Source organism: Xenopus tropicalis, chromosome 8, assembly GCF_000004195.4.
Source record: "Xenopus tropicalis strain Nigerian chromosome 8, UCB_Xtro_10.0, whole genome shotgun sequence".
In the NCBI taxonomy this organism is placed as follows: domain Eukaryota; kingdom Metazoa; phylum Chordata; class Amphibia; order Anura; family Pipidae; genus Xenopus; species Xenopus tropicalis.
The window spans coordinates 58,803,038-58,828,610 of NC_030684.2; the positions used below are offsets into that span (position 1 = coordinate 58,803,038).

Sequence of the window (25,573 nt, forward strand, 5' to 3'; positions counted from 1 at the left end):
AAGCTTTTTTTGATTACCTGTAAAATTCAAGGTATATATTTAGTTTCTTGCATCACTTTTCAAATTTGGCTTCAAGATTTTTAAGATATCAACTTTTTTCAGCTGCTACTGAGAAAACGCCAGAGGGCTGAATATAAAATAAATTTTCATATAGAGAAATGCTATTTAGTACTGTTATAAAAGCTTAAATAAAACATAAATCCCCTTGAGGACCCTGGTTCAGTAGACTCTGTAGATAAAGGCGTTCTGTAAGCACATCAGAACTACCATTATGGCAGCCCTTTACTTATTTAAATTAATATGAATAAGTAGATAATACCACTTCCTGACCTGTTTAGAATAAGCTCTGTCAACATATCAATTGAACAAATCAATGTTGTTAATGTCCTAGCTTCCTTTTTAATTGGTTAGCTATGGGTTGCACTTTCCCTTTGCAGTTTGAACACTTTTATTGACTATGGATTGGCAATAGTTGTGCCAATTTCAAAGTTGGTTCCTCATAGACAAACCGATCTTTGCTTGTGCAATGATTTCTTGTGCAATGTATTATTTCCGCCCTATAATTTACTGTAGTTTCTATGAAGGTGTTGCTGATTAAGCCCAGGGGCCAAACAATCAGATGCACTGGATTTGGCTCAGCATGTGGGTCACTAAGTTGTGCCAAAATCCGTTCATCTGTCAACCTCCCCAAACAAACAAATCTTTAGGTGTATGACCAGCTGTCTCTTTCAGCATTACATTACAATTACCTATGGAATCCTTACTGTAGATGACAAATAGAGGACTTGCAATGATAAAGCCTACCAATATCTTGTGGGCATCTGGAAGTGGTACATTTTCTGGCTTTCTGAACTGTGGGATGTGGTGGTTCTGTAGCAGTTGACTCTCTTTGGAGGACCCTACGAGAAAGCACATATTGATCATTCCTACATATTTGTTCCTGTGGAAAGATTCGAATTTGTCTGGCTGCACCTCAGGATGCAAATATGGGGTTTTTTTTGTGTGTGTTTAGCTGACAAATAAAGAGATTTACTCTAACATCTTTGGGAGATACATTTTTTACATCAAATTGCGTTGGTTCTGTATACATTTACATATACTAACTAAGCACTTTCCCATTCCAGAGCTGTAGATTAGTCAACAATGTCATATTATATATGACTACCAAACTGAGTGTATTGTACAGCGAGGGTTGGACTGGCCCGCAGTGGCACTGGGAAAAAACCTGGTGGGCACATCAGCCTGGGCTCATCAGCAGACTCTGTGGTGGAGTGCGAGGGGTGCCAAAATGCCCAAGATGAACATTGGGTGTGGCAATCATTGGTGATGGTGGCAGCAGTAATAATTCTGGGGGGGGCACAGCTCAATGTGTCAGAAGCGGCTAGAGTTGCCCTTAGCTGAGGTGTGCCCTTATATTGGGTTTTCCCATGGACCCCACCTTCCAGAATCCAACACTGTGTACAACATTATATGCTGTATAACTGGAATGATCAATAAAGTCTCCAAGCTACCATTTAATGGCACAATGTTATCAATATATTTATACAGTGAATTGGAGACTCGCTATGACATCATATCACACTCTTCATTGTGGTTGGTTATACATTATATATGACTTTCAGGGAGGTTTTGGAAACAGTTTACACAGTATTACTTTAGTTTTTGATAGCACATTCAAGTTATGCATTCCAAAGAATGAATAAAGAATAGAAGAAACTATTTTTCTTTACAACATCTGCTTACATTGTTATGCATTTTACATTTTTTTGGATTTGGCACTTTGTTTTTTTGTTTTGATTTTGTGTTCTTCTGAAAAATGGAAAACGGGGGTTCTGCTGAAATTTAAATATAAATAATTTTCTAGAGTATAAACATTCCATTTACAAAGGGAGACATTGAAATATACTTCATAATAAGGAAATATTACTGATATGTAACAATAATCATTATGTTATAATGACTGTGTTCTGGAGGACTAACATAATCTCATGGTAGGCTGTTTGGATCACATCTCTCTGCTTTGTGCCACTGTGTTTATCTTGTGTATAGAAGACAGCAGCAGTTCGGATGGAATATGAAATCGATTTGCAAGCATCAATTACTTTGCAAACATATGTTTACTGCAAACATACAGTCAATTGTCCTGCACTAAATTGGCTCTCAGAGATGCTATCTGCAAAAGAAATCCAATTATTTGGATTAGTGTAAAATACAGGTTTATTTCTAAGGACGTTTAAAGCATAGATATGGGTATAGGGTGGGGGTTGAACATTTCGGAGCTTTAGAGCAAAACCTTCAGTTTTTAAATCAGCACTCCCTTAAGATGAATTTTCTAGTGGTAATGAGCCAGGGAGTTTGGTTAAGTCAGATCCAATAAGAGAATTACTAAAAGCCTTGCATGCTTCTAGCTGAAGATATGCACAATATGTTCAGATGTTTTGCTTATTAAAACTCCTTGATATGAGTTCATTACCTCAATGTGCCTCCAGCAGGAAGAAGAAGGTTTTCAGTTTATATATTTACACCATAAGCTAATTGTACAGAGCAAAAAACCTACTGTAACTCGTCTACCAATATTTTCCTTTCTACAGGTCAAGGGAGGATTGTGGCACAGCAATCTTGGCATTTGAGGTTGACAGTTAGACTAATTATAGGTAAAACTGTTGCAGCCATGTCATCCACTTAACTTGAGTACTGTGGTAGTTGGTGATATTTTATTCTGGACAAACAGTTCATTTTTAGGACTAGGAACTGCAGGAACCCCTGTTTTCATCAGATTTCAGCATTACTGTCTATCACTGAACACATGCAGGCTAAAGTGATACAAGAAGCCTTTTTGGTATTAGTAGGGCTTATCTGAAATAAAACATATGTTTCTTTGTCAGCGCATTAGCATATATCCCAGCATTGTATGTGTATAATGTTTACACAACAGCATATACAAAGCAGCCACTATACATCTCCTGTATCCCACAGTAAGGATGCTGAGACAGCTTCAAACTGACACAATATTAGTGACCCATTTGCATTCATCAGGGCTGAAATTGGGCTATCAGAGCAGCATTTGTCACCACCATTGCCTGTTTGCTGTCAGCTTTTTGCTATATTTGTGCATTTTAGAACTGTGGTTCACAAACTTAAAAGATAGGAAAGCTGGTATTTTGGCAACCTCAGTTATAGACAGCTTAGTTAATGTTAAGACTAATACAACCATTTATAAAATCCCAAAATACAGCTGCATGTAAGGAATCACCTGATGGTATTCTGTTGCTTTGGCTGCTGCTTCCTGCTGAACCTCGACTGCTGTGGGATTTTTCAGGCTGTTCCTTTTGAGACCTGTGAAGGATACTGCTAGTAAAAAATACACCATCTTGTTACAGGACTTACACCATGGAAAAGCGAGAGAATTTAGAGGAGACCATCATTTCTCTAAATCAGATAAACTCTGGGACTGTTACAGTAATTAGAGCACATTTACTGCAACATCACCTTCAGCCAGCAGATGGCTGCATCTAGTTGTTTAAACCTTCTAAATCTAGTGTAGTTCTTTCTAGAGTATTCCACAAAAGATAAGCAGAATATGGAACTCAATTACCAACATTCCAGAGGGAATTTAAGTAACAACGACTTTCTTTGGAATACCAAATATTCTGTCGAAAATGTTCGCTCACAGGAGGACATTAATTTTTCTTAGTTAGTTTTAGGCGAAAAATGGTAGTTAATGATAACAGATCAAATGAAAAATAGCTTTTATTCCTGAAACAACATAGCTAAGGGTTCAGAAAATAATTTAGAATTTTGGTAAATCTACATTTAAATGTGTATGTATGAATTTTAGAGGAAGCAAAGTAGCTATTTATGATTTTTGTTTTGTTGAAAAGAGGATTAAAATGAGGGGTCTGTCATGCCTAGGAGATGTTTAATTCAAAAGTTACAGCAACTGTAGGACAGTATTGATAGCTTGGCAACTTGCACAAGAAGGCAGTAACAATTCTTATTTATTTTGATCTTTTGTACAGCGTGGGTCAGGACAGCACCAGAAAAAAAACAGTCGATTTGCAGACGTTGATTTTGTAGCTGTAAATTTTCTATAATATATATGTTTCATAACGCCTGTATACTATATTGGAAATATGGTCAAGACTGTATGGAAACACAAAAATGCAGCTGTCCACCTAGCTGGCAGTTACAGTGTCTTTGGCATCTAGGAAAACACATTATGGGTCATTCTTGACCCTGGGGTGGGCAAGTGCAAGAGCGCTGATTGTGACTTTTTTTGCACTTTGCAATTCAGTTTGTAAATAAGCCCTTTTGTTGTTGGTAGACACCACTATAAGACTAATGCTTGACAACAATGAGTGGCAGCATGAAAAGGAGGTAGCTGCCATTTAGCATAGGTGTTTATATATTAGGACTCATTTTATAGCGGAGATGTTGAACTGCATGAGTGCATGAGTCCAGTAGAAATCAATCAGCAATTAGGTTTAAGTTATAGAATGAAACCAAATTAGCAAAACTGGTTGCTATGCGTAACCGAAAAAGTGAAGTTTAGCACCTATGTGTATTAATTGTCTTAATGTTCTATAGCTTTTAAGGTGCTTTTACAAATTATTTATCCAGGTAATTACCATACCAAGCCTCATATTGGCAGCCACATGTTCTCAGGCAAACTAGTGCCACCCATCCCACCCTTAGCTTCTTTGTATTGTGAGTGTGATGGGAGATGTAGTTCTCTGCAGATGGAAAGCAGCAAGTCTGACATCCCGTACTTAATTCTCGACTAGTCTTTAACCACGATTTAATATCAACGTATAGCTCCACTGTATGAATTAAAATCAATACTTTATTTACACCATCAGCAAAATAGCACCTTGGTAAGTAATGACCCTGTTTCCCATGCTGTCTACTAGATAGCTTGTTGTAACACAAAATGACCTTTGCCAGACCATTTAATGATGCAGGATTAATGTGTATATTTTCCTTTTATGCCACAGTATAGCACCACAAATTCTCTGGTCAATTCTTTTGATTATAAAAGTGCCCAGGACTATAAATATAAATAAGCCTGAGCTGTCTATCCTGCCAATAGATATGGTAGCACTGAGCTGTGAAAGTGCTGAATGTGCTTTTGGCTAAAGATTTTATTTGTTAGAAGATAAACATTAAATCTCTTCTTCTTTGGTCAGGTTTAAGACCTTGTACATGTTTGGTTTTTGATAAAACTTACCCAGATGGACATCTTTGGTGGCCCTGGATATCTTTGTTGTAAAACTTGGATGTCGTTCTTAAAGGAACCTGGGGGTGAAATGAACATTATATTTGATGTTTTTGGTGTTGTAAGTACTGCAAGAGATGCTTTTATTTATTTAAAACTTAAAATACTTGCTAAACTGTACCATATAAAGCTAATGGATCTTTGTTTTAATTCTCAAATTTATATCTGACTAATCAGATGATTGGTTGCTATTGAAAACTGCACTGGTGCAAATTAGCTAAATGATTCATTATGGATATACATGTTTTTTAACCAATAATTATTTTTTCCCACAACTGTATAAAGCAAAAGCCCATTTTAACATGGTACCCGTCTGTAGAATATATTAAAGAGGTGGTTCACCTTTAAGGTAACATTTAGTATGTTATAGAATGGACATTTCTAATCAACTTTTCAGTTGGTCTTTATTGGTTTTTTTTTTAATTTTTTGCCTTCTTATTCCAGCTATTTGCAGTTTTTAATGTGGGTCACTGACCCCATCAGGCAAAAAACTATTGCTCGGTGAAAGGACAGTTTTATTGTTAGTGTTAGTTTTTGTAACTTTCTTTTCTATCCAGGCCCTCTCCTTTTCATATCCATCTCATCCAAACCACTCCCCAGTTGCTAAGGCAACTTGGACCCTAGCAACCAAATAGCTGCTGAAACTCCAAACTGGAGAGCTCTGAACTGAAAATAAAATAACTAAAAAAACCATAAATAATAAAAAATACCAATTGTAAATTGTCTCATAATATCATTCTCTACATCAAACTAAAAGTTAACTCAAAGGTGAACAACCCCTTTAAGTACAGCGCTCATCAAAAATAATGTGTAAATCTTTTAGAGCAATATGGAATATGGAAATGAGTAGGAAATTCTGTACAGTGTATGTGGGTTTTTGTTTACAGAGCTGGCTCAGCAGCAAAATAAAAATGTTTTCCAGTCTACCTTGCCCCCCTTATAAATGAGCTTTCACAATTTTAAAGGGCGCGTAACAAAACTTGTCATCAAGTGGAGTTAACCGTGGCCTTCGGTAACAAACATGAGCTGTACCAGTTACAATATGAAAGTGAAAGGGTAATGTTGAATTGTATATTTGGTCATTTTTGATTGTATATTTGGTTACAACATAGTGAGATTGCAACAATTTCTAACACCAACAGGGCCATTACACACAGTAACCCAACTGCATTTTCCCATTTAAACACTATCAAGGGTTAAAGCATAATGGGAGCTTTTTATTTGCTCAATAAAACTTTCCCCAGCTTTCCAGAGCAAGAGGCTACTAACGCCTACAATCACCATATGTAGGATAACAAGATGACTGACATAGGGCTGGTAAATGGCATATTTATCGGTAGAGATGTAGCGAACTGTTCGCCGGCGAACTAATTCGCGCGGACATCGGGTGTTCGCGAGTTTGGAAATTTGCGAACTTTTCACGTACGTTCGCAATTTGGGTTCGCGTGGCGTTTTTCCGTTGTGTTTTTTCTCGGCCTAAAAACGCCGCACAAGTCCCCAGCAAATCCCGTTTCCATGGTGCTAATAGTGCGAAATAGCAAAAAACGCAGCGTATTTCCGCTAGGTCTGCCAGCTGCCTTTGCGATTTTACGCAACGCTGTGTCAACAAAGTATTTTTCAGAGAAATTTTTGCCCTTGATCCCCCTCCTGCATGCCACTGTCCAGGTCGTGGCACCCTTTAAACAACTTTAAAATCAGTTTTCTGGCCAGAAATGGCTTTTCTAGGTTTTAAAGTTCGCCTTCCCATTGAAGTCTATGGGGTTCGCAAAGTTTGCGAATATTCTCATTTTTTGGCGGTTTGCTACATCCCTATTTATCGGTGAACTTTATAGCTAAGACAAAAATGTTAGTTGAAGTAAAGCCCAAGTGCAAGCTGGGCCTTAAGGAATTCTAATGTGAGACCTACAAATAAATTGGTGGAACTTATACAGAGCTCAGTAAAGTAGGTGGCAAGGCAATGGCATAATACATTAAGGAAATATGCCCACCCCAATAGGGCAAAAAGAGAATTAGAGAGTCAATTATGTTATTGGAGTGCAAAGTATAAAAATCAGTATGCATTTTTCTAACGTGCAAATAAACTGCCCTTGGGCTGAAGACACTTTCCAGAATAATGATAATGTCAGAAATAATCATTATGTCAATGGGGTTAAAATTAAGCTGCCCCTAGGCTGCGGATTCTCTCCAAAATAAATCCAACCATCACTACACCATTATAGAATTGTGGGAGGAAATGGACTATGGGCATCTCAGTTGGAGCCATTTATGCTGTTCTGCCGGGGAAGGAAACAAACATTTTATAAGGTCTGCTATAGAAAGGATAAAAGTTGATGCTTTTTATGCCTTGTGGCACTTAGTGACAAATCACAGCATGTCGTTGACTGTACATTCCACTCTTATGTCTACACATGCTGTCTACATTTAGTTTAATATTGATTGATCCTATTCTGTGTCCTTGGCATTTGTGTACTGTGGAACTACATTCTAAACAGTTTGCCCTGCTTAATTAAGCAGAACGACCCGCAAGATGCATTAAATTGAATAACAAAGTATATAATATATTCAATGACATCATTCACTTCCAGACAGACGCACTTAAACATTATTATCCGATGGGGTTCTTACAGTTACATTTTGTAGCTTGCACAGATTTCACTGTAAAACGATATGTCCTTTATATGGATACTATTTTTTCCCTAGATGATTATAAAATAATCTGTTTCATAGAGCTGAAATGAATATATGTTGAACATGTTTACAGAACATCCTTTGCTTTTGTTAGTTGCCGCTTCAATCTGTTTGTAGAATTCTGTAATTCTAATATACTTCAAAACATCATTCGCAATGGTTGGCTGCGTTTTAGAGATACTTAGACACTGTCACAAAGATTTATTCATTTTGTTTTGTCAGGCTAAAAAAACAGACTATGCCATATCTCAAAACTTATGGAAATTTGTTAACTTTGTAGAATAAAACTTTAATGCATAATTGGTGAAGAACTACTTCATTGGTGAGAAGGAGAGGAGTTATTTCACTGAATGGGCCAGTTACATATGGGAATAAAAATTTAAGAAATTTTTTTTTTAGTCAATACATCATGAATTATTAATAATTTATTGAAAAAAATAGTTTTTGTTTTCGAAGGCATTTGTGGGTAGGGATGAGCAAACCTTGTTGCCAGGCAAAAAGCTGTGAGGGTGAGGGGTAGGTGGTTGGGTTAAGTGACGTAAGAGCATGTAACATCATGCACACACTTTGTGTGACATCACCGACGCACAATAGGGGGTGTATTTAGGTCCAGTGCCTAGGGTGGCACCAGACCCAAATACAGCCCTCTCTAGAATTCAAGGCCCTGCCATTTCAAATACACAGAGGTTCAAATGACTCCCCACTAGCCCACAGAATAGCGACTGTCTTTTGTATCTTACAGCAGCCCCTCTGGCCATTGCCAGAATCCACAAATTGCAAGTTCAGGCTTGATTATAATATAGGGAATCAGTGATTACATCAGTGGCTTAGAGTAAATAGTCTTCCCCTGATACCCTGATTAACTGGCCTTTCTAAATATCTATGGTAGCAAATAAGCATTCATCTTTTTGTGATTTGGATCTTTTATTATTTAGAATAACAATAGCTAGAGGACAAACCTTTTTTTGTAAAAATTGGCATAACAAGTAAAAGGGCAAGGGCACACAAAGGGTGAAAGCGCCTTAAATTGTCCCTACTGCCTTTGTGCAGCTTTGGCTCTGTTGATCTCAGCCTGCATTTTTTTGGCAGACGGAGAGAAGTGGATCCGCTCTCTTCAACAGCTCATGTACCTGTAATCAGCTTGAAAAAGGAACTAAAATGTTCTGAAAGCTTGCTATGATTATCTTAGTTAGCCAATAAAGGTATCACCTTTATACCACTTTTGTTATTTTTTATTTCAAAAGCGTTACCCTGTAAACATTTTTGACTGGCAAACACGGTACATCACCTTTTCCTGTACCTGCACTGACAATCCTAAAAGTGCCTTAACGCGTATGTTGAGTAACAACATTATATCACCAGATCAAAAAGAGTCCTTAAGAAAGCGGTTAAATTCTCAATTTGATTTTGTATGGCTATAGTGAATATATTAACATTTTAAGTTGCACTTAGTGCTCTTCAGTGTTGCTTGTACACATGCTGCTCTTTACAGCCTGAATTATTAACCCCTGGGTCATGACCCAAACTTAGGTCATCACTGTGTCTTAGCAGGATGGCTCATAAAGAGAGATCATTTTTTCCACATAGTGTTTTGATAGCAGATACTGTCTGGAACTGTTCCAGGTGCTTAATATTATATTATATAGTATGTCAGCTGTGACCCATTGTGTGCACACTTGGCCATGACTGAACTGGAAACTTGAACTTGTCCAAGGAAAATGACAGGCAATGTCAAATTCATATAAAATGCAGTTTTTGAGGCTCTGTTTTTTTAAAAAATAATCTAGAATTAGGTGTAACATTTTAAATATATTCATTAGTAAGTGGTATTTGGGGCTGATTTACTTACCCACGAACGGGTCGAATGGAGTCCGATTGCGTTTTTTTCGTAATGATCGGTATTTTGCGATTTTTTCGTATGTTTTGCGATTTTTTCGGATTCTGTACGAATTTTTCGTTAACAATACGATTTTTGCGTAAAAACGCGAGTTTTCCTATCCATTACGAAAGTTGCGTAAAAAGTTGCGCATTTTTCGTAGCGTTAAAACTTACGCGAAAAATGCGCAACTTTTCGCGTAAGTTTTAACGCTACGAAAAATGCGCAACTTTTTACGCAACTTTCGTAATGGATATGAAAAACTCGCGTTTTTACGCAAAAATCGTATTGGTAACGAAAAATTCGTACAGAATCCGAAAAAATCGCAAAACATACGAAAAAGTCGCAAAATGTTCGTTTTCAAGTCGGAACTTTTCCAATTCGGGTCGGATTCGTGGGTTAGTAAATCAGCCCCTTAGTGTTGTAAATAGTGGTGCAAAGTGACTGCTAAAGGACTACTGCTTCTCTGCACCATTCTCAGTACTTTAACATTAACAGACATGTCACCTGGAATATACAGTATTTTGCTTATTTACTTATCCAGTTCTCGCACATCATGGCTAGAAAATCAGTGGTTAGTAATCCTTTGTAAGCTGAAAAAATATTTGTGTTTCCTAGCTGCACAACCTAGCCCAGATGTATTTTACATGACCAGTTATAGAGGTTCTGGTATGGCTTAAATATTAAAACAAACACTTTATTAACTGTAATGAGTTTAAATAATTTTAATAAAATTATATTGTTTGTAAATATTACATACACTTCATTTATATTAATTTATAGTTATAACGCATGTCATGGTGGAGACTGAAATGTATCTTGAGCAAAATTTTGGGTCTGGAAATGAAAAGGTTTTAAGAACTTTACAGGGATGTTGCATTTAAGAGTCATTTAGACATTTCAATGTACAGTACCTTGGGAGGTGGCTCTTCATTGATTATGGCCCCCCAGAACACATCATCCATTCCAGGAGTCAGAGGAGTTATGGCCATGTCAGACAGGGAGCTACTGTAGTGATTGTCTCTACTGGAGCGGAGATTCTCATTCTTTGTTTAAAGGAAGACAAGCACAAATCCACAAATGAAATAATAATACAACGTCACATGGGACAGACAGAATTCTAGCAGTGCCCACATTCAGACGGATATGGCAGATTTAACACTGTGGTCTATATACAAACACAGCATTAAAGTGACAATTCTGAAAAATATGAGCTTAAAATATTTTGTAATTAGGTTTCTACCTACAGTGCTTCCAGACATATTACATATATTTAAAGTGCTATTGCTAAATATTACGACTGTTTGCCATAAAATTGAAAGTACCTCTGGTAGTGCAGCTCGTGGTAATGCTGGCGTGCATGGACTGGAACTGCTTCCTGACCCAAGCCTTGTGTGTGCTGGGTGCATAAGAACTGGCCATTTAATGTTGCTCTGATCAGCACTGGTCTTTTTCTTTTCTTGCATCTAAAAAATACAATATGACTTGTGTCTCAACCTTTTAACTGTAAGCTCTTTTGGGCAGGGCTCTCTTTAACTCTCGTATTGGTTATCAATAGTGATGAGCGAATCTGTCCCATTTCGCTTTGGCAAAAATTGTGCGAATCTTGCAAAAAATTTGTGAAACAGTGATAAATTTGCAAACGGTAAAAATGTTGCGTGTCCAAAAAAATGGCACACACAACAGTTTTTTTACGCAGGCGACAATTTTTGTCACGCTGCAAATTTTGTCATCTATTTTGTGAACAAAATCCGCCAAATATTTTCACCCATCACTAGTTATTTACTGCTTTGCATGTGAAGCTGTATGCTCAGTGTATATACCCATTTATAGTATGTACCCAACGTATATACCCATTTATAATATGTGATGATAATTATAAATAAATATACTAGGGCAGAAAGAAAAGGCTAATAGGATTTTCTGAGCTTTAAAGAGCCTGCTTTGTAGGCATTTAGCATATATGGCAACCTGTGCCAACGAGCTGGGGCTGAACTAAACCTCTTTCAGCAGATTTATTTTGTTAGCATTTTATTTTAATTATATTAATTTTAGTGTCCACTTTCATTACCTCCAAACTGATGCCAACAGGTATATGATTTGAGATATTTCTTTGTGGTTCAAGGTTCTTTTCCTTGTGATCATGCTGGAGAAACAGAAGCTGCGTCTGATCCTTGGGTAAAGTGCGATGGAATTTCTTTTGGGTTTGGCTTTCCTCTGGCCTCTATTATAAGCAAAGGGTCAATATTTAGAAATTATTTCTGATTTAAGAAAGCGCCTGTTACAAATGCAATTTAAAGGTTACATTATCTCTTAGTAAACTATAATATAATTCATCCAGATTTAATCATATTTGTATGTTGCAAACTTGTTAACCTTTTATCTACTATGGTGTGTAACCTTACAGTATGTATATTTGTTGCAACTGTTTCTCAGAATAAAAACTTGTTTCCAGTTATAGCTATTGTGCAATACTTTCCTCTATACTGTAATATTTTACTGGCAATCATTAACTCTTTATTGGTGGTTGATAAAACACCAGTATTAATTCTTGGAAGATGTTTGCAACCCAATGCATTGTTGGGGCCATTCACCATGTTTTACAAGGAAACTCCCTGACATGTGTTTCCCTTACCCCTCCATGCTGTGACACTTCTGTTTTCTTCTTTTCACCATAATCCACTTTATGCTTTAGATTTTCGTGCTGGAAAGATGAAAAGAGATGTATAGTGGATGTTATAGACAATGTAATAGTCTTCATTAGGCAGTTAATACATTGCAGATTTTAATTTCCCATAGCACATTGCACAAGAGCACAGCATCTGCTCGAAGGTGACAATGTTTTGTGAAAATAGAATTATAATAATTATTATTATTACATTTATGCTTTTTCAGTAAGAGTTTATATTACTCCAGTTTGCACCAGTTCACATTATGGGGGGCATAGTGGGTAAATTTTTCTGTGATTAACTCTACTCTCACATTTTGATAAATCTGCCCCATGATGTTAACTTGTGCAAACGTTCCCACTGGTGGATGGGTTGATAAGTACAGGTATGGGACCTGTTTTCCAGAATGTTTTGAACCTGGGGTTTTCCAGATTAGGGGTCTTTCTCATATAAAATTCTGGAATGCAAAAAGTGAAACTGTTAAGCCATGTCATGCATGGTGTTTGTGCTGGCAGAGAAAACACTACAAACTGTCTGTGACCCCCCTGGTACCTAATGCCATTTGACTGATACTCAAAATAGGCTCTGGTACATAAAAGCCAACAAGTCAGAAATTCAAAAATAAGCACCTGTTTTGAGGCCACTGGGAGCAACATCAAAGGGGGTGGGGAGGAACATGTTGCTCAATAGACTGCTCTAGACTAGACCATCATAAACCTCCCCATGCAGGCCAAACAAAATATGATGGTCTACTCTAGAGCAGTGATCCCCAACCAGTGGCTATTGAGAAAACAGGTTGCTTACCAAGCCCTTTGATGTTGCTTCCAGTGGCCTCAAAACAGGTGCTTATTTTTAAATTTCTGACTTGGAGGTAAGTTTTGGTTGCATAAAAACCATGTGTATTGCTAAACAGAGGTTCCTGCAGTCTGCTAGTCCACATTGGGCTACCAAATAACCAATCACAGCCCTTACTGGTCACTCCCTGCTTCACAATTTTTTTTATATATTTAAATGTTGTTCACAGGTAAAAAAGGCTGATGACCCCTGATCTAGAGCATCTTATAGCAGCCTTTCAAACATTTGTCAGAATATAAAAATTGCCAGTCTGGCCTGCAGTAATCCCTGACATTTCCTGAGATAATCTGACAAGGTTAGTGAGTTTGACTCCCCTTTAGGAAAAATAAACTTTGACTAAAAGAGAGAAGAGACACCAATCTGCATAATACCGTAAACACCATAAATTGAATTAGCAGTCATCCACTGCAATATTAACTGCCAGTTGATTAAACTAAAGTTCCAAAGAAAGAGCAATGGATGACAAAAACATTGACCAGGAGACAAAAAAGCAGAAGAACAAAAGGGAAAAACAATGTGAATACAATAAAAGGAAGGGGGGGGGGGGGGGTTGAAGAAGGGAAAATCATTGCCTCTGGCACACAGTACATTACATAGAATGGTACCACAGTTCAGTTTCCTTTACAATAATAGAAGTTTAATGGGCTGGTTCAATTCATATTTTTGCTATGAAAAGTCAAAAGGGAAATGGTGAGTAGGCAGTACCTGTTTTTGCATAGCAAGGTGACTAAATCCTGAGAAAGATGAGCAGATAGGCTCTGAGTCTACAGTGCTCTGTGATAAACTTGACTACATTTGTTTGTTATGTTGAAGGTCTTTTCATCTCTTTGAATTAACGTTTACATAAATATGGTCTGGAGTTGGACTATTAACCTATAAATTTGTTGGAGAGTTTTTGAAACGATTGCACTAGTGAACATGCATGAACACACACACCTAAATGCTCATGGAATACCTTTGTAATTATTTTACACCTTATAATGCAGTTTTAACTAGGCCCTCTATGTAGAAAAGCAGAGAAAAATTCAGGAGTGGGACAGAAAAAGCCACATAAATCATTTTGATATTTTAGAATTTTCAGAATCTTTTTCCTGGTTTTATATCTCACCCTCAAGAATAGCCAGAGGGCAACTTTTTATGTCACAGTCCCATGGGTTTTATTACTGTGGTTGCTGAGTGTAGAAAAAGCTCTAAGTCCATCAGGTTAAATGATGCAACTCCCCTTGCCTTGCTTCAGAGGAAAGTACATTATGCAGCTTCTGAAGATATTTCCAGAAGAGGAACCAGTGTCCCTTTCACATGAAATACAGCAATTATGTTTCCTCCTGGATTAAAATCATTACATTACATTTCAGTGCACACACTGTTAGGGTTATCCATGCAGAAGGGTAATTGGCTCTATTTTATGCAAATGTCTGTTGGGTTCCTTTACTAGTGATATAAATAGGAGTAACAAAAACCACATCTGATCTCTAAGTCCCAACTCAACTGAAAACAGGGTCGCTTACATCAGTAACTGAGAGCTTGTCATAGAAACATAAGGATTTTATGCAGGATGGTGATGTGTGCAACACATGGCCGCTACTAAAGCTAAATTAGATAAATTGTATATTTATTTTCATACCATTGCCACTGACCATCTTACAAGCCCATATACCCCTGAGTTTTTCTACCACTTACAGTACTGCCCATGTCCAAATTGCATCCCATGACTAATAGGATGGACTCAGGAGGAGAGTCTCAATTACAAAGATTTTCAAGGAAAGGCAGAGCAATAGTATCCATTGAAAGGGTATCTCAGCCTGCCTAACTGCCTCACCTAGAGCTCTAAAGTAGGTGACCCATACTTCATTTCTGATGCAATAATGTTCACCAATGAGAAAACTGACCCCTGGACAGCAGATTGTGGTTACAGATGACATGACTTGGTAGGACGATGCTAACCATGGATCACAGGGTTAAATTAGTGGGTTGGGTTTATGGAAGCAATGGAGCCAGAGAGAATTTGAACTGGAAGCAGAAAGGAAGGGCATCTATTTTGAGCAGAAAGCAATGAGAGTCCCACCTCCCACCCTGACTTTCACTTGGTAAGCCGGATTGTGCTAGTTATCACAATTTGTGTGTGGGGTTTGTGGGTTAAAGTTTCCAGCTGGCACGTATCAGGCTCCGGTTATGAATCGATAGTTGTGGTATTACTGTGGCAACATAGGGCAGAGCATGAGGCCAGATTTACACAGATCAGGTGCTATTCACTGTGTCACACTTCCTAAACAGCTGGATAAAAGTTTTGTTGAAATATATTGCTTCAGGGATGCGAATCCACTATTTTCAGATTCGGCCGAACCCCGAATCCTTCGTAAAGGGTTTGGCCGAATACCGAAATGTTCAACTTCCATGTTTATGTGAAAAAAAGTTAAGGTTTTAAGGATTTGGATTCGGTTTGGCCACAAGCGTGGATCCGACCGACTCCGAATCTTGCTGAAAAAGGCAGAATCTTTGCCAAATCCCAAAACGAATCCTGGATTCGGCGCATCCCTAAAGCCTATGTCCTGGACTACAGATCCCAGCATGCTTTGAAGAAGTTTTTTATATACTTGTTAAATTTAAAATCAAATATAACTCATACCTGTTTCCTGTCATTTTTATCATATGCGTCATTAAAAAGGCATCTATCCTGTTCTGCACACTTCCTGTCTTCTCTTTTTTTTCCTTCACTTTTTGCATCTTCTTTCATCTCTGGCCATTTTGGCTGATATTCCTGGCACTTTTGCAGATCTCTTTCTCTCCTTTGGTACTGTGAATGCAGCAGGACACAGATATTAATAACAAATAGTCCAAACCAATTCCAAGATGACAGTGATATATGTTCTTTGGTTGAAATCAGTATATCGTAAATGGGTGATGATTTTCAGTACAATCATAATAAATGGCACAAGCCTCTGGGCACAGTCTTGTTTTTTATGTAATGAGGTACTGATCCAGTTAATCAATAATGTGTATCAGGCTGATTGATAGTAAACATGTTTAAATATTCCATACAGGTACTTGCATTCAGCAGGGCTCTGCTACTGTGGGCAGAATATTGAAAGCAAATATCTGCGATTTATATTTTTTGTTTTAGATAAAAATGTGCATTGGTTTAAAGAAAACATTGTTTATAATGTATGGCCACCAGATGTCACTGTCATAATCCCATTGTATAAATGTGAATAATGCAGTTAGGAGATCTCCTGTGAAAGTAATAATTTATAGCTCATATTTAAGTACCTGTTTAAGTGACAGGCCATGCCATGCCTTGACATTTTGCAAAACCTGTTTAGAGGCAGTCCATTTTTTTTAAATCAATACCAAGTTGGAACATTTGACGGATCTTAGGCAACTGTCTGTATTTAACCAATGATGTGAGATTCCATGTGACTTAATCTGTAATATATGTAATATATCTTGCTCCATCTGCAAGGGAACTTATTAAACTCTACATATACTGTTAAGTGTAATGAGGGAAACACCAAAGAAACTTGAAATAACCCACTTACCACCTATTGGCACATAATATAAGATTTAGCACTTTCTGCTAATTAGAGGAACACATTGATGTCCCCTTGTGCATTGTGCTTTACTCTGAAATAAACCGTGATTTCCATGGCTGCCCTTTGACTGCCCCAGTAGTGCATGTCATCAGGATATCCTCACAGGAGCACTAAGGGATCATTCAGCAACAAATCTAAATCTGTCAGAATTGCTCATCCTGTTACTGATCCACCCTGGCCTCCATTACACACATTTCCTGACAACAAACACAGTCACCTGGGGCAACCTCAGGACAGATGTGGAAAACACTGCAGGTTTGATTGTTCAGAAGTGGTCTTATACAAGTTGCAGTTCGGCTGGTTGAGCATTGCTGTCAACTGGACATGAATGTATGGGTTAGTACAGTGGCACTTTTTACCCATTCTTTTTATTGAATAATAGAAGCCAGTTGTGTATCATGGTTGTCCTGTAGTGATGGGCAAAAATTTTCACCATGCATGGATTCTCGGTGTTTTTGTTGGCAATTTTTTTTGACGTGGGTCAATTTTTTCTTGATGTGTGCAAATGACGTGTGTCATTTTCTTTATTTTGAGAATTATTTCTGCCGTTTCGTGAATCTTTTAAAGGTTTCGCAAATTTTTCGGCAAAACGAAACAGGACAGATTCACTCATCATTATTGCCCTGTCCTGGATCATACAGTCAAGGCCGACATCTTATTTCAGTAGGAGTGGCATTAGAAGTACAGGCATGGAACCTGTTATCCAGAATGCTTGGGACCCAGGGTTTTCCAGATAAGGGATCTTCCCAATATTTGGAACTCCATACTAAAAAAATCACATTACATTAACTATACTCAACAGGATTGTTTTGCCTTAAAAAACGTACTGCTTTATTATTACATAGAAAAAAAAAAACATTTTTTAAAATGTCAATTATTTGATTATATTGGAGTCTATGTGAGATGGCCTTTCCATAATTAAGAGCTTTCTGGATAACAGGTTTCTAGATCCTATGCCTGTAGTATCATCTGACCTCAGTGGCTACTGCTGTAACCAGTTTATTAATGCTGAGTTGCATTAAATTGAAATGATTTCTCCCAAACTCCATTAGCGTAGATAGTTGTATACTGGTTGGAAACATTTTGTTCATGTATGACAATATCTGGCTGTAACAATATAAAATAAGGTTACCAGATAATTTGAAATGTCAGTGACACTTCTACTAAATGCAGGTTGCTGGGCTGCACTGATGGCATTTAAATTCTAGCCTTTCTGTATGTGTCCCTGATTTTTCACATAATCTGGTAACCATTAGATAAAAGCAACTAGCGATTTATTTTTATTGCTATTTCCACTAGATCTTTGGCACAAAGGACCAAGGCTATTTCCTCGCTGTCCAGGGTCAGCAAGTTTTTGGCAGTGCTATTTCCCAGGGCAAACTTTGTTGTCGCTGTCCCAGGGTCCAGTAGCCAGAAATTCAGCTGTGTGTGCATTCAGTACAAAGGGAAAGTAATTTTGTTCTTACATCCTCCAGCTTTTTCCTTTGCTCCTTCTGCTGCTCGATTCGCTTTTGGCGTTCGGCCTGGAGCTGCATTTTGTATTTCTCCTGGTCCTTTAGTTGCTGCTGCTGTAATTGCTGCGGTCTCGGAGGATCTGATCTGTTCTTGTTTTCCTGCTGCAGTCGCAAGAACTCACGCCGCAGAGTCGATTCGCCGGGAAGATTAACAATGGAGCTTTGAAAACAAAATAGAAAAGTTTCATGTTTTTTTTTTTCCCTTTGCCCTCTTGTAAAGATTTCACCTCCCAGTGGGTAAGGGACTGTGCAATGCTTGCAAAACACAAAAGTTGTAGTAGAACAAGGAGAACTAGACAGTAAGTGGAGCCAATTAAACCCAAGGCACAGCTGCAGAGCAAAGTGACATTTCAGCTGTATGCTACAAACAAGCTGTAAGTGGCAGAACTTCTGAGAGTACTGTGAACTACTGATATGATTTAGATGCATTAGGGCATTATCTGGATCAGATTTACATAGGGAAATTCATTCTCCTCTCACTTGGCAATTACACAGGCCAAAAACTTTCTATTCTGAGGGACTTCAAAGCTTTGTCTCAACAGATCTGCAATCTGTCACGCAAGAAGGGGCACGTTACATCCCTATATTTAAATACACTTTGGGCCACCAGCTGCTTTAATAAATGGTATTTTACTGAAATATTCAACACTGGAAAAAATGTTACTGGAAATGCATAGAGTGTGAATGAGCAATAATACCAGGGAGGATGTTGTAATAGTAAGTAGCCCCCACCGGGTATTTGAGCAGGGCTTAGTCACACTGATGACAGCTTATTGACATCTTTGCATGTCCAAAAATTTTACCAGCCCAACCTATATTTTTTGAGCAGGTTACAAAATCCTGTTGGCCTTGGATAAGACCCTTTCCCATTGGTTTCTATTGTATTTTAATCATTGCCCCCAGGATCAAACAATTTTGTCAGACTCAGCAAAGTAGAGATTTCCTTGTTTTGCCAATTTTACTGCCAATCATATCCTACTGCAGGTTATGCTAATATACACGTTGCTGCATCTGAAATATGTCGTGCAGGACAGGTCACCATTGTTATAGCCCTATAGCAATTAATCAACACAACTATATTTTTAAAATTGCAACAACTAATCGCCCTGTTTGTCTTTGCCTTTAAGGTGGTCTAACACTGGCTCACCATCCAAGGAAGCCAGCTCCTTAGCCAGTGTACTAAACAGACATATACCTTGCATGCGGTCATACATGCAGAAGGTCACATTCTATTGTTCCATTCATTTGGGTCAATGGCTTAAACAATAGAAATGAAGTGTAGTTGTGGCTTCTGCCAACATACATTATTAGATCTAGCAGGAAGGAGAAAGACTGCCCGTGCTCAGTTTGCCCTTAAAAATATTTTTTTTACAAAAAATGAGGTGTCAATACCACAATAGACCTGCAATAGATCTCAAGCAGAGTTTCAACATGAATGACGAACAAATAAATAAGGTTGAGGAGACTGACCAACCTGAGAGCCTTCAGCTGGTGTGGAACTAAATTCCCAGTACCTCTCAAAAGCATAAAGGATGTTCCTTTTTAACAGCAGCTAAAATCCTAAAAGCATTTTAATTCACTTGTCAAAGCTGTGCCAAATAACCTTCATTTCAATTGACTTATCCTCCTACGCCTCTTTTTATATACCTCCTTTTTTAAAATATTTGTTTAAAATTCACCTTAACAATTTAACAGTCTTTTTCAACTGTTGCCAAAAAAAACCCATCAAACATTAATTGTGGTTGCTCATTACATTCACAAAAGTGTTTAGTTTTCCTCACGTGCCAAAACCTTGTGTCTAAATCAGCAGATTCTCTTGTGGCCTAGTCTATCTGCCAATCTCTTTAACGTCTCGAGGCAGCTGAAGATGGCTTTTGCCAAGAATCAGATGTATTTAACATATGATAGAAGCTAATGTGTCTGGAAAACCCATTCCCTGACATACAGATATGCAGAAGTGCTCTATTTCTTGCTAAGCCATAAAAATAAGTCAAATAGAAAATCATATAAAGTAAGTTGATTTAAAATCTCCTACATCTCTGACAGACAGCTTCATTTCCTCTGCTGCGAGCATGTTGAAAATGTTTCCATTGTTTATAAGATCTCGACCAATTTTTTTAAAGTTCTTAGTTACAAGTAACTTTCTAATATTCTTTGACTTTGACAGCCAATACACAGTTTTCACTTTAGCTTTGTCATTTATCTGTCCTGCTAAAACTGATATACTCCACATGGCTGCAGAGCTGTTTACCTGAAATGATCTTTTTGGTGAATTTGATAATGTCTTTTTCATAAAATAAATACCTTGGCTCTCCTTCATCTTCATTGAGTTCATCATCTTCTTCCTCACTCCCACTGTACTCATAGCCGTTTTCATCTGAAACAAAACAGTTTTAATTTTAAACCCTAGCCACCTGCCTGCCCCTGTCCCTTTGTCAGTGCTTGATACACAAGCAACACGAGTATTTGTATTAGTTATGTAAATTGCGTACATTCAGGAAGCTCAAAGATCTTGCTGTGGGGCCCAATAACAAATGTAGAATGTGCAGTATGCTCCATAATTCTATGTATATATGGCCTGAACAAATAGTGGCTTTGCTACACAGAGACTTCCAGCACTACAGTATAGAACCCAGTGGGTGTGCCAACCATTGTTTAAACTTTGAAGCTAGTGTGCTCTTCTCTCTACCTTTCTCTCCTTTCTTTTTCCTTGCCCTATCCAGATGGTCTTTAAGCATGATGCGGATGTGCCTTTCATTCTGTAGGTCTCGAACGAAAGCATGCTTTAGCAGAGTGTCAGTGGAGGGTCGGTGGGAGTAATTTTTAACGAGGCAGCTATCAACAAAATTAATGCATTTCTTTGACCTGAAGTAAGGGAAAGGAAACAACATGTATTATAGCATTTTCACTGCAACAACAATAGAGATGTAAAAATGCACAAATACTACTGGACTATACAGATCATCTAACTTTGCAGTCTCACTATTAGGTGGTTATACAGTATGGGCCCGATTCACTAAAGTCCGAAATAAGGAGTGCTATTTATAGCATGCGTTAAAAATCTTATCACTTCTTATTTTTCACTCGATTCACTAAAAGGACACTTGTCATAATTAAGAAGCGATGTTCTTGGCGTTATTTATCTTACGATGACATATTTTCAAGCAATATATTACGCAGCACACAAGATATTACGCAGCACGCGATATTTTATGCAGAGCGCAATATATTACGCAGAGCGCAATATATTACGCGCGTAACCATTACTTTCTGAAAACCACCATTTCCCTGAAAACTGGAGGATGCCTCACTCTAGGGCCAACATATACTTGAAAAAATACGACTGCAAACTCCATGTTGTGTTGCCAATAGCTCACGAACCGCAATTTTCTTTAAGTACCACCTGCCCCAATTAGGGTTAATATTCACACAGATTAACACGATATTTTGCACGTTTAACGCTTCACATGTGTTTGTGAATCATGCGTTAGTACTATTTCTATTCGCTAATTAACGCAATGCGTTTTTTTTGTGCATGCGATATGCGGATTAACACATGCGAAATGACTTTGATGAATCGGTACTTAATTATCGCATGCTTTTTAATGAAAAAAACTATGCGATAAGCGTTATTGACCTTTAGTGAATCGGCCCCTATAACGCTTATCGCATCGTTTTTTTCATTAAAATATGTCATCGTAAGATAAATAACGCCAAGAACATCGCTTCTTAATTATGACAAGTGTCCTTTTAGTGAATCGAGTGAAAAATAAGAAGTGATATGATTTTTAACGCATGCTATAAATAGCACTCCTTATTTCGGACTTTAGTGAATCGGGCCCTATGTATCATTTCAAGATCAGTAAGAGTTACTGATTTAGAGGAAAAAACGGTGGCCAGAGTTACTGATTTTGGCCAGCTTATAAGTGGTTCTAGAATTGCACAGTTTAGATCAGAGAACCCCCATCAAAACTGATAAGCTACATAGGTGAGACAAAATCCAAGTATTTAGAGATCAACTGAGCAGTGCCTATCCCTACATAATGTTTTGTTCTTTTGTAAAGGCAAATATTGGGGCGCAATAGAAAACATTTGTAAGGGTTTTACCTTATCCCTAGCCAATTGAAACTGCCTTCAGAACAGCCTGAGAACGTCATGGAATACTTGAATCCTTGGCATTTGTGAACATGAGCTAGTTGGATTGCTGTCTATCCCATTATTTTTCTATTTATACCAGTTGGCAGCTTTCCACTGTTGCACTTTTCTGCTTTTCCTCTTGTTTGGCATTATGATTCTCAACAGCAGCACCCCCCTGACATGTAGGAGTCTGCTATTTCTGTTACAAATCTAACTTTAATACAGGTAGCAAAGCCTTTTGAAATCTTTGAACTCTCATTCATACCATCCTTTGTAAAGGCAATATGGTCATGTGATATATATATATATATACACACATATACAGTATATATATATTGTAATTGTGTACGCAGTGTTTAGGCCCACATTAGGGCCTTTATCAAGGTCTTATCAAGTATGTTCATTAAAGAAGTATGAGTCGCTAAATACGGAGTGTGGGTCCTTCAGAACTGTTATATATAAATATAAGTATATATACTACTGCCGTTTCCCACCTTAAACCTTTCTGCCTTGCTGCCCCTTACATTTGGAATGCCCCCACTGATTTCCTCCAAAGAGAATCCCTCCCTCAGTCTTTTTAAAACTAAACCTAAAGACTACCTTTTGGAGCACTCGCACAGCACCTGATCTGGAAACTAACTGTCACGGTCGGCACCCTAAACCAGAACTGATGCCAAGTTCCCTGGTCTCGGCTCGACTTCACCAGTATTGTGACCGCCTTTGGCTTCGGGAGGAGCCCTCAGCTACTCGGATGCCACCTGGACTTAACGAGGGGAACAAGGCGAGGAGTTCTGGCAAGCAAAGGGGCATGACTGTAGATAAAGTCAGTTAGGCCGAAGATCATGGTACAAATTGGATTAAGCAAGTTCGTCGTCAGGCAGGCTGGGTCGAGGCAGGCAGAAAACAGGGATCGTCAGACAGGCAAGGGTCAACCAGATAATTAAACAGCAGGATTAGGCAAAATCGGAGTCAAAAGTACAAGCCGGAGTCAGGTTACGGATTTCAGAATAGTCAGAAGTAGGCCGGGTCAAAAACAGGGAAACACTAGCAGGAATACAGGAACAAAAATGCACAAGGCTCAGGAAGGCACCAGGAATCAAATCCTATCACGGGCAATGAGAAATGGCAAAAAGTCCCTTTAAATGCTTTGAATTTCCCGCCATTGCGTGCTGATGTCATCACGCCAGCGCTTTAACAATGCGCAGAGGGAGGACGGCGCGGCGAGCGTCCCCGCCGAGCCGGTAAGGCCCTCTCTGTTACACTAACATTATATTGTAGTGTCACCCACTGTGACCTACAGCACTTATATTTGCCTATTTGTGTCTGTCTTTGTATTTATCTATTATCTTAATAACCCCCTGTTTGTATTAATGTATTCTATTGTATAGTGCTGCGTACATAAGTAGCGCTTTATAAATACAGATATACATACATACATATGTGTGTTTGCATGTGATCATGGCTTTATTTTGCCACCTAATAAATAATTTAACACCCCTTCCATAAATCCTGGAATTTAGGTTAGTCAGTATGATTTGAATAGGCCAGAGATGCTTTTATCCAACTGTATATATGATTATTAATTCATCCTTTCTCTTACATGCATCAACTATTCATTAAACACATTAAGTAATTCCCTCAGTATGACCTTATTCTTTGTCCCTTATCTGCAAAATGATTAATATTCATCATACTGTATGCATGTCTGAATGTTTTATTGATGAAACCACTTCACCATTTTTTAAGCCTTCAACCTGTGGCCAGCTTAACAAAACTACAACTCCCAGAATTCACTGTTAGCATTTAGTAGCTCTTACCATATACTGTATATATTTATGTATATGTTGCAGATATTCACTGCAAATATGCTTACCATTTTCTTGATTTCAGCTTTGGTGGAGGGTTTCTGGGGATAAGGAACAGGGCTCTCATAGGGTGCATATCACACAGGGCTGAAAAATAGGAATCAAATAAATAGTATAATTTACCTGTAACCTGCAACAGTGAAATAACAGATTAAACATTTATTAATACATTTCAGTTCAAAAGACCTGAAGAATTTTTGGGCTGGTGCAGGAAAATCCATCACAGCCTAAACAGCTAGATCACTGGCTATCCCAAAAGGACATTTATGAAATGTCACAGTTTTGCTCAAATGGAAAATGTTTGGCTTAAATGTTGTGACATTTAAGAATTATCTCAGAGGACAGTTACAAGGACAGCTTGAAAGATTGTACAATTTGTAATTTAAATATTAAAACATGCAATACTAAACTGTCTGAGGTATGTTTGAGACTCCACACTCACTCAAAAAATAACAAATTATCAGGCAAAATTACCAGCAAGAACTTATGTGGCCTAATGAGTTTTCAAATAAATTCAGTAGTTTGACAGTTTTAATTAAACAGGAAATGTCAGAAAAGGTAGAAAAGTAAGAACAAAAGAATGGCATTGGGAGGGAAAAAAGGGATCAGGGATACTCAGATTATTATAAAAATGTTTGCCTCAGTGGCACTGATTCTGTAGAGAATCATTATATTATATTATATTTAATTTTTCCTATGCTGCCTAGTGTGTGTAGTAAACCCAACCAACACATATTTGTTTTCTAATATACATATATGTTATTTTTAGAGTCTTGCACAGCATAGTACGACCTAAGCAAGACGTACACAATATGGTCAGCCGATTGGCCTGGAACTCAAACAGGGTCACTATTATGATCATGTTTCATTTATCTTTGACCTTGTTGTGCATTAAGGATGCTCAGATGTTGGACTGCAAAGGAGGGCTAACCCCAACCACTCTGAAGGTTTCTGGCAGTGGTGTGTGAGTGTAGAGACTGCAGTATGCTTGTTTCCTAAGTAGTTTTTGCCAGGGTCAAAGACCTCCATTTGAAAGCTGGAAGGAGGCTGAAGAAGAAAGAAAATAATTAAACTACAACAAACAAAAAAATGAAGACTAATAAA

General features: G+C 37.9%; 1 protein-coding gene across 3 annotated transcripts in view; it reads right to left on the reverse strand.

Annotated features, from left to right (window-relative positions):
- nrk (Nik related kinase) overlaps window positions 1-25,573 on the reverse strand; it is a 114,631-nt gene that overhangs the window by 28,942 nt on the left and 60,116 nt on the right. Inside the window, exons 9-20 of one of the 3 annotated variants that reach the window (XM_031891524.1) lie at window positions 24,478-24,556; window positions 21,157-21,332; window positions 20,772-20,844; window positions 18,420-18,627; window positions 15,990-16,157; window positions 12,475-12,543; window positions 11,911-12,063; window positions 11,165-11,305; window positions 10,754-10,885; window positions 5,228-5,295; window positions 3,254-3,351; window positions 805-899 (exon numbers count right to left, since the gene is read on the reverse strand). In XM_031891524.1, the coding sequence (XP_031747384.1) occupies window positions 805-899; window positions 3,254-3,351; window positions 5,228-5,295; window positions 10,754-10,885; window positions 11,165-11,305; window positions 11,911-12,063; window positions 12,475-12,543; window positions 15,990-16,157; window positions 18,420-18,627; window positions 20,772-20,844; window positions 21,157-21,332; window positions 24,478-24,556 (1,460 nt within the window). The remainder of the gene's footprint in view (window positions 1-804; window positions 900-3,253; window positions 3,352-5,227; window positions 5,296-10,753; window positions 10,886-11,164; window positions 11,306-11,910; window positions 12,064-12,474; window positions 12,544-15,989; window positions 16,158-18,419; window positions 18,628-20,771; window positions 20,845-21,156; window positions 21,333-24,477; window positions 24,557-25,573) is intronic. The other 2 variants (XM_031891525.1, XM_018096921.2) reach the window with 2 other exon arrangements.